General features: G+C 48.4%; 1 protein-coding gene across 1 annotated transcript in view; it reads left to right on the forward strand.

Annotated features, from left to right (window-relative positions):
* LOC128836164 (maestro heat-like repeat-containing protein family member 2B) overlaps positions 1-5,930 on the forward strand; it is a 41,314-nt gene extending 35,384 nt beyond the window's left edge. Inside the window, exons 35-41 of the mRNA XM_054026181.1 lie at positions 254-400; positions 1,563-1,745; positions 2,655-2,810; positions 3,313-3,447; positions 3,732-3,834; positions 4,935-5,000; positions 5,833-5,930. Of these exons, the coding sequence (XP_053882156.1) occupies positions 254-400; positions 1,563-1,745; positions 2,655-2,810; positions 3,313-3,447; positions 3,732-3,834; positions 4,935-5,000; positions 5,833-5,930 (888 nt within the window). The remainder of the gene's footprint in view (positions 1-253; positions 401-1,562; positions 1,746-2,654; positions 2,811-3,312; positions 3,448-3,731; positions 3,835-4,934; positions 5,001-5,832) is intronic.
* The last annotated feature ends 3,818 nt before the right edge of the window (positions 5,931-9,748 follow it).

Genomic DNA, 9,748 nt, shown 5'->3' on the forward strand with positions numbered 1-9,748 from the left:
GTGAGTGGATCCCTATTATGGGGCCCAAAAGGAAAGCTCCATGTTTTAAGACATTTCTCATTTGTGTGGAATAATAAAGTTACAGTGTCTTATGTGCCAAGTATCAGAGGGGGAGCCATATTAGTCTGTATCCACAAGACTGTGGCTGTAGGAGGACTCCTTGTTGTTTTTACTGTATTCCATGTCTGCTCAAATTATATTCCCAATCTTAATGATCATATTGGGGCTAATGGACATGTTGATTTTATTTCAGCTAATGAGTGACCCCATGCTCAGGGAGAAGAAGTTCCTTAAGTCTGTCTTGAGCATCTTGGAAGAAAGGTCACAGGATAGGAACAGCATTGTCCGCCAGATGGCTGTGAGAGGCCTGGGAAATTTAGTCTATGGGGCGCCTGAGAAGGTAAGAGAGATTACTGAATAGAATGCAGCATAACTAGAGAAACCAAGAGAGAGAGTTGTTCAGAGTTTCCAGAGGATGCACAAAATGCACTAGGCCAAATTCTGCTCTCTCACATACCCTAGTAACCTCTTTGCAGTAAACATAGAGCAAGCTGGATCCTTTGGTAAGCTGGGCATAAGTCAACAATGTGCACTTTAATATGACCATATGTAAATGTATACATCTGGGAACAAAAAATGCAGGCCATACTTACAGGATGAGAGACTCTATCCCAGGAAGCAGTGATGCTGAAAAAAACTTGAGTCATGGCAGATAATCAGTTGAACATAAGCTCCCAATACGAAGTTGTGGCCAAAAGGGCTGAAATGATCCTTGGAGGTATAAACAGAGGAATCTTGAAGAAGAGTAAAGAAGTTATTTTCTCTCTGAATATGGCACTCATGTGAGCACTGCTGGAATACTGTGTCCAGAGCAGGTATCCACAATTCAAGAAGGATCCTGATAAATTAGAGAGGATTCAGAGAAGAGTCGCAAGGATTGGAAAATATCCCTTTAGTGATAGACTCAAGGAGCTCAATCTATTTAGCTTTACAAAGAGCAGGTTAAGGAGTGACTTGAGGATAGTCTATAACTACTCACATGGGGAATAAATTTGGATAATGGGTTCTTCACATTAGCAAACAAAGGTATAACAAGATGCAATGGGGAAAAATGAAGCTAGGCTCATTCAGACTGGAAATAAGGCATACATTTTTCATGGTAATTTTAATTAACCACTGGAACAATTTACCAAAGGTTGTGGTGGATTCTCTGTCCCTAGCAATTTTAAAATCAAGATTGGATGTTTTTCTAAAAGATACACTCTAGTTCAAACAGAGATTATTTCGGGGAAGTTCTATATTATGCAGGAGGTCAGACCGGATAATCACAATGGTCCCTTTTGGCCTTGGAATCTAAGTAACTAGGAATCTAATAATAGAATTACACAGGTGTATTATGGCACCAAGTTGGGCTCATTGTAGCTAGCACCTGGTCTGAAATATAGCTATAGGTCTCTGGGGGGAGACGGGGTTGATGAAATTCCCACAGCTTCATAATTGCTAAAGAAAACTTAGAAGTGTGATCAGTGATAAGTGTTCTTTAATGTCCTATGTTTGTACAGGTGAAAAAGCACAAGAAGTTTCTTCTGGACATACTGATCGGGGCTTTACATGACATTTTCAGTTCGGAAGTCATTGGCGAGAGCATGAAAGCACTGGCAAAAGTCCTGAAGGAGCTGAAAGAGAAGGACATAGGTTCTTCTTTCAAAGACCTCACCCAACAGATCCGGACCTACTTTGACGATGTATGTGAACAGATCTCTCCAACCCCAGTTCAACCGATCTTGATTAGACTCCATTTACAATGCGTGATGTGGACTCCCTGGGCATTGCTCATGTCAGAGTGAAGAGATTTTAGGCCCCAGGGAAGAGAGGTGTTTTACGGAGGAGGAGAACATTAGGAGGATGGGGATGACATCCCTGCTCCCACAGTCTCACCCGTCTCTTCTTCTTTATTGCCACTGAGAACCTCAAAGAAAATCTGAATACTAGATTAGATAGCTAGATAACCATGAAATGGGGGTTACAGAGTACAATAGAGAGTGTTGGGCTTGTTCTATACCATTTTTATGTGAGAGGGTTGGAATGATAATTCCGTTTTGCACAGAATTTAGAGATTTCAAATTTGGGTTTTGTTCCTATTTGTGGGAACCCCTCTCCCCAAAGTTCAAAACTCTTTGTGAAACAGAATTACTATTTTCAACCTAGCTCTATTGGAAGCCTTGGCCCAGGGCAGTCTGCTCTCAGACTATCCCAGTGCTGGGAACCCAGGAAACTCTGGGAGCTAGAGGTGCCAGGGAGTTGCAAATCTGAGAGCCAGGACTCCCAAGGTCCCAGAAGCTGGGGGCCTGGAAGCCCATGATCCCAATCAGCCTGCTGGACTGGCTGCCACAGAGCTGGATGGGTGCACTGGAAAGACACCAGGCAAGTTTCTAAGGACCCCTACCTGGCTTCTGGAGGAATTTCATCAAAAGTGAACTGTCTCTAAAATATTTTGATGAATCAGCAAATTCGAACAAAAAATTGGTTAATTACCGGTTTTCCAACTAGCTGTAGTTGGAATCACTCTACTTTAGCGTAGAAGAGATGGCTGTGCAAAGTGCATGATGTGATTGTCTCTTAATTACTAACTTGCGGGGCTTTCTTGGCTGTAGGAGGATGATGCTCTTCGCTCAATGGCCTTTGTCCTATTTGGCATCCTGGCCCGGCTGACAAAGAGAAAATGGAAGACCTATTTCGCCGACCAGGTTAAAAAGAGCTGGGTCACACTTCTGCTGCACCTGCAAGACCCAAACCCTGAGATTTCAATGGTAAGACTGACAGTGACTTATTTACTAAGCAAAAGGAATCTTCCTCCCAATGCCAGGGGAGCTCTGCTATTCCTGCCTGCTGTGGAGGCCCAAATTCTCCCCTCAGTTCATTGCCCTCCTGCTGAGTCAGTTCCAGCCAGGTTGGTCCAGGGCTGCCTCACCAGAATCCAGGAGAGGTCATGGGTCTGATCCCGACAGGTCTCTGTTCCTGTCTGTCTCTGCATCCCAGGCCTCTGCCTCCCCAGAACAGAGAGACCACAGCTATGCCTGGTGTAGCAGCTTTCATCAGTATATCTGTTCCCAAAAGACATTGATGCTATCTCCAGGTTTCAGTTGAAGCTCTCCCGTCTATTAGTCATTCCTGCATGTTTTCTGCCAATTACATCCAGATGAATCCCTTTTTTTGATCCTGGAATAGATGAGCAGGCACGCAGATGAGTTCCCTTTGAATGAACATAGCACTCAGTAGGGAACAATTCAATGGTGTGACACTCTTTTTCAGGAATGCAGAGCTACGTTTCACCTCTGTTTCCCATTTTTGGGACTGAAGAGACTCCAAAGTGCAATTAATGAGCACCTTGGTGGCACAGCCAAGCTGAAGCCTGAAGAGCTCCAGGTGGACATTTGCAGACACCTTGTGAGTGAGCTGTTGATCTGTCTGAGATTATTGACTGGAGTGGTGGTGTAGAGGTGTGTGTGTGGGGAAGTGGGATGTGTGATGGATGATGTAAATAACTGTAAGAGTGGGATATATGACTGAGGGTGATGGGAAATGTAAATCTGCCACAGATTCCCATTGTTCCCACTTCTACCCAGCCACCTGTTCTCTATCTTATTTACCTGTGGTTCGTAAAAGCATGTGCTGGCAGTCAAAGGGCACTTCTAGCCAGAGAGAGCTCATGTATCCCTGATTTCCTCTAGGCCAAAAAGAATGCAGAGCTGCTGGAGAAATTGTACCAAACCACCATCACGTACTTCTATAGCAGCTGGGAAGAGATCCGGGCAGTTGCAGCCAACTTAGCTGGTGAGAGATGATGCCCAGTGTCCCTTTCGGTATTTCCATTGAGGGAGACAGAAACAATCCCACTGTGCAGCGCTGAGCTGCCATTAATCTCTCTGGGCCTCAGCTTCCCATCCATAGATGGAGATGTTAATATCCCTACCTCTCCGTGTGGTGGATTAGTTGCTATCAAGTGCTTCGGGATCATTGCAGGGAAAGCACGGTGCAGTCATTTAGTAGTAGAGGCAGGGACATTGTCATGTAGGGCATGGTTACACTTTGAGCTGGGTGTATAATTCCCAGCTTGATGAGACGTACCCGCACTAGTCCTGCGTGCTAGAAATAGAGAGTAGTTGCGATGGCAGGAGCAGCAGGAGGTTTAACCACCCCAAGTATGATCCCATCCAAACCCCAAAGTCTATTCTCAAGGTGGCTAGCTCCTCCCACTGCTCGTGCTGCCTTAGATACATTCTAATGTTAGCATGCTATCGCTGTCAGAGCCAGTGTGGGCCCGTCCCATTGAACTGGGAGTGATACCCCTAGATCAAAGTGCAGACCTACCCACAGTGTTGTTCAGTGCTCCTCACTGCTACTTCATCATTGGGAGGCATGCAGCCCACCTCCCCATAGCGCCTGCTGTTTCAGGTTCCTGGCCACACCACCTTGTCAAGGAAGCATTAGGTTCCTCCTCTTTGGCCCTGTGCCCTCTTCACCCTAGCACACCCATGTGAGACAGGCAGGCATTGTGGCCTACGTCTCACCTATCAGTCACCTTGTGAGATCCCTGCTTAGAACTCACTTATTCCTGGCCCCAGTCCTTTGCTCAGACCACTTGACCAAGACACTATCTTAGTATGTCTCCAATAACTGACAGCAGTGGCAAGAGGAACACAGACTGTTTCAAGCAAATGGGTTTTATGGAAACATACTTTTTAAAAAATGTCTCTCTCATTCTCTTCAGTGTGGACTCTAAACTGCTCTAGCATCCTCTTGCCCACAGCTCACCTTTAGGCCCACAGTAGGAGACGCCAAAGACGTGTCTAGGGGCTGCTAATATCACTTTGCACTCCACAAGGGAAGGTTTTATTATTATTGTTGTTATTTATTTTACATTGTGTATTTAGGCATCATCCTGGAACACACAGACAGGCAGCGTATGAAATGGCTGGACCTGGAATATCTGCTGATGTGTAAGTAATAAATACAGCTGAAGTCCTGTTCATTAGTGAGTTCTAAAGGAATTTAGCTGGCAAGCAGCAGTAACCGATACCACTGGTGCAAAGTGCATCAGCCCCACAGCAAAGGACAAATTCACTCTTGCCCAGTAGAAAGTCCGCTTTAATTTTCCCTAAAGGAGGAAGCTGCAGAAGGTGTGATATGAGTCAGTACATCTCCTGGTTGTCCTGGCAATGCCCCCTCCACAGCCAGTGCTATCCACTCTTTGGGCTTTATTGGCTCTCTGTGGACTCCCCAGGTGAGAAGAAGTTGTCGCCACTTTCTGCTACCTCAAATTTCCCACCAGCATTTTTTCTTCCAGTAGGTGCCCTGTATCCTGCATAAACCAGCTTGGACCTGGCCTCTGTTAAATTCCAGGTTTATTTGAGCTCAGGCAGTGTCTCCTGAATAGAGATGGAAAATAAACTTAAAAGTGGAAGCTATTGAAACAATGGGCCTTCTTCCATTTACAGCAGAGTGGATGACTTGCTGGTAGAGTCAGGGTCTCCCCCTAGTTGAGAGCATGGAAGTCACCCAGTGGAGGAACCTAAAGCTTTGTTTGTATTGGAGAGCTGCTGTAGTGTGGTATTCAGTGGTAATAAGTCACCAGCTATTTCAGGCAGAGGTGACTATATGAAAAGTGGGGTATATTCATCTCTCATGTATTTTCCATCCCATTAGAAGGACTGAGCCCAGTCTCACATTTTTCCATGTGATCATTCTGCTCAGGTAGTTCAAGGTTCTGTGATCACACTTAGCTGTGATTTGACAGTCTGTTCACTAACGTGTTGTCCTCTGTAATTTCAGCTCTCCAGGTCCTACAGAAAGACCCAAGTCCCACTGTCCAGCTGGTGGCAACTGAGATCATAAGTAACATCTGTTCTGGCCGAGTGATTGGGGAATGAAGCGGAACGGAGACAAACAGAAGAAGGCGCTCCAGTGGTATAAGGGCCCTACTGTCAATCAAATGTTAACCCACCCCTTGCCCACCCGTCACCAGAAGTCCCACATCCATGGGGTATTACTTCTGGGGTCAAGGTGGACACATAACCAGAAGCAAGATGTGTCATGTGGCCCCTCTAAGAACTCCTCCCACTACCCTCTACCAATCAGGAGGGGTTTCAGCCACTGGGGATCACCCCGAGAGGAGATTTGACCAACTGGGGGGAGTTCCAGGGCGGAGTGCCCTGTCTGGAAATGGTTCGTGTGACCCCTCTAAGAACTCCTCCTACTGTCCTCTACCAATCAGGATGGGTTTCCCCCTGATAGGAACGCCCCGAGAGAAGATTTGACCAATCAAGCGGAGTTCCGGGGCAGGGTGACCTGTCTGGAAATGGTTTGTGTGACCCTTCTAAGAACTCCTGCCACCGCCCTCTACCAATCAGGAGGGTTTTCAGCCGCTGGGGACCACCCCGAGTGGAGATTTGACCAAGTGGGGGGAGTTCCAGGGCGGGGTGCGCTGTCTGGAAATGGTTTGTGTGACCCTTCTAAGAACTCCTGCCACCGCCCTCTACCAATCAGGAGGGGTTTCAGCCGCTGGGGACCACCCCGAGAGGAGATTTGACCAAGTGGGGGGAGTTCTGGGGCAGGATGCCCTGTCTGGAAATGGTTCATGTGACCCCTCTAAGAACTCCTCCCACTGTCCTCTACCAATCAGGGTGGGTTTCCCCCTGATAGGAACGCCCCGAGAGAAGATTTGACCAATCAAGGGGAGTTCCGGGGCAGGGTGACCTGTCTGGAAATGATTTGTGTGACCCTTCTAAGAACTCCTGCCACCGCCCTCTACCAATCAGGAGGGGTTACAGCCGCTGGGGACCACCCCAAGAGATTTGACCAACTGGGGGGAGTTCCGGGGCGGGATGACCTGTCTGGAAATGGTTCATGTGACCCCTCTAAGAACTCCTCCCACTGTCCTCTACCAATCAGGGTGGGTTTCACCCTGATAGGAACGCCCCGAGAGAAGATTTGACCAATCAAGGGGAGTTCCGGGGCAGGGTGACCTGTCTGGAAATGATTTGTGTGACCCTTCTAAGAACTCCTGCCACCGCCCTCTACCAATCAGGAGGGGTTACAGCCGCTGGGGACCACCCCAAGAGATTTGACCAACTGGGGGGAGTTCCGGGGCGGGATGACCTGTCTGGAAATGATTTGTGTGACCCTTCTAAGAACTCCTGCCACCGCCCTCTACCAATCAGGAGGGGTTACAGCCGCTGGGGACCACCCCAAGAGATTTGACCAAGTGGGGGGAGTTCTGGGGCAGGGTGCCCTGTCTGGAAATGGTTCATGTGACCCCTCTAAGAACTCCTCCCACTGTCCTCTACCAATCAGGGTGGGTTTCACCCTGATAGGAACGCCCCGAGAGAAGATTTGACCAATCAAGGGGAGTTCCGGGGCAGGGTGACCTGTCTGGAAATGATTTGTGTGACCCTTCTAAGAACTCCTGCCACCGCCCTCTACCAATCAGGAGGGGTTACAGCCGCTGGGGACCACCCCAAGAGATTTGACCAACTGGGGGGAGTTCCGGGGCGGGATGACCTGTCTGGAAATGGTTCATGTGACCCCTCTAAGAACTCCTCCCACTGTCCTCTACCAATCAGGGTGGGTTTCACCCTGATAGGAACGCCGCGAGTGAAGATTTGACCAATCAAGGGGAGTTCCGGGGCAGGGTGACCTGTCTGGAAATGGTTTGTGTGACCCTTCTAAGAACTCCTGCCACCGCCCTCTACCAATCAGGAGGGGTTTCAGCCGCTGGGGACCACCCCGAGAGGAGATTTGACCAACTGGGGGGAGTTCCGGGGCGGGATGACCTGTCTGGAAATGGTTCATGTGACCCCTCTAAGAACTCCTCCCACTGTCCTCTACCAATCAGGATGGGTTTCCCCCTGATAGGAATGCCCCGAGAGAAGATTTGACCAATCAAGGGGAGTTCTGGGGCAGGGTGACCTGTCTGAAAATGGTTTGTGTGACCCTTCTAAGAACTCCTGCCACCGCCCTCTACCAATCAGGAGGGGTTTCAGCCACTGGGGACCACCCCAAGAGATTTGACCAAGTGGGGGGAGTTCCAGGGCGGGGTGCCCTGTCTGGAAATGGTTCGTGTGACCCCTCTAAGAACTCCTCCCACTGTCCTCTACCAATCAGGATGGGTTTCCCCCTGATAGGAACGCCCCAAGAGAAGATTTGACCAATGAAGGGGAGTTCCGGGCAGGGTGACCTGTTTGGAAATGGTTTCTGTGGCCCTTCTAAGAACTCCTGCCACCGCCCTCTACCAATCAGGAGGGGTTACAGCCGCTGGGGACGACCCCAAGAGATTTGACCAACTGGGGGGAATTCTGGGGTGGGGTGACTTATCCGGAAGTGTTTCGTGTGACCCCTCTAAGAACTCCTCCCACCACCCTTTACCAATTGCGATGGGTTTTGGCTGCAGAGGACCGCCCCAAGAGGAGATTTGGCCAAAATAGGCCAGGTTCTTGGATGGGGTGAACCACCCAGAAGAGGGTCATGTGACCCCTCTAAGGACTCCTCCCAACGCCCTCTGCCAATCAGAGTGCAGAACCATCACCCCATAAGTCCCAGTACCGGGCAGAGGAGGCAATCTCTTACCAAGAAGACATGTTTTAGAAATTGTGGAAAGGCTGAGAGGAAACATGGACTCCTCTACCACCCCCGTGAGAACTTCAGACCTTGTTTTAGCCCCAAGAACCTTTGGACTTGTATGGAGAAAGTGCTACAGCAGTGACAGTTCCAAGGAGGGCCCTTTGACTCCACCGTTGATAGATACCTTGGAACCCGACCCCGAAACCCAAACCTTCGTGAGGCACCCCAATGTGTGTGATGGCCTCTCATTGTCCACCCCCCTAAAGTTGGAAGAGGATCATGGCTTGGGGGAGTCACCAGCGGACAAGGTGAACGGGAAAGACGTCGCTCAGGTAAATGAATGATTAAGAAGCGACGGTTATTCATGGGGGCGTAATGGGGTTAGGAATCGACCTGGCATTGCATAAATCTAAAAACAAGCAGTGGGGTGCTTACACTGTTTTTTGTCTGAAAATCTCCCAACAGCTCGACGATGCCTTTCTAGAGGCCTTGGAGAACTTACACATCGGTAGCCCTGTGGAAGTAAATATATCATGCATCAGCTGTTTTTGCTCCTGTCTGAGATACAGATCGCAAGAGGAAAATCCAGAAAAGGACAAAATAGAAGAATGAACCAGATCAGACTCCCTCATTGTAGGGGTCATGGCATCCATTTTTACAGGCGGCTGTAAAAGGTTGTGTTAAACCAGGCAATTAATAAAACTTATTTAAATGTGTCCATATGAATGTGTCCCCCTCCATACTTGTCTTAGTAAAAGACGGTACTGGGAACAGTCATGTCTCCACAGATGACTCTGTTAAAGAAAATATATTATACCCCCAGGGAAGTTGGGAGCTTTGGCGCGGTGAATCCTCTTTTTCAAGTGGCCAAAAAGCATAGTAAAACTTGAACTAGAAGACAGGTAACAGCTTGGCTTTCAGACCAGCATGCTTATACTTTACACAAACCGGCTCGAATACAGCTTCACAGGAGGGATTGGGGCTGATGTACATTAAAAGGAGGAAGAGAAAGAGAAATGTATCATACCTGCAACGCACAGGTCCCCCAATACCCTTTAAAAGAAGGGCTTTGATGCGCAGAGCCAGCCATAAGCAAAAGTCCAAGAGGAAGCCTGGGCGAAAGAGAAGA

The sequence above is a fragment of the Malaclemys terrapin genome, chromosome 4 (assembly GCF_027887155.1).
Source record: "Malaclemys terrapin pileata isolate rMalTer1 chromosome 4, rMalTer1.hap1, whole genome shotgun sequence".
Taxonomy (NCBI): domain Eukaryota; kingdom Metazoa; phylum Chordata; order Testudines; family Emydidae; genus Malaclemys; species Malaclemys terrapin.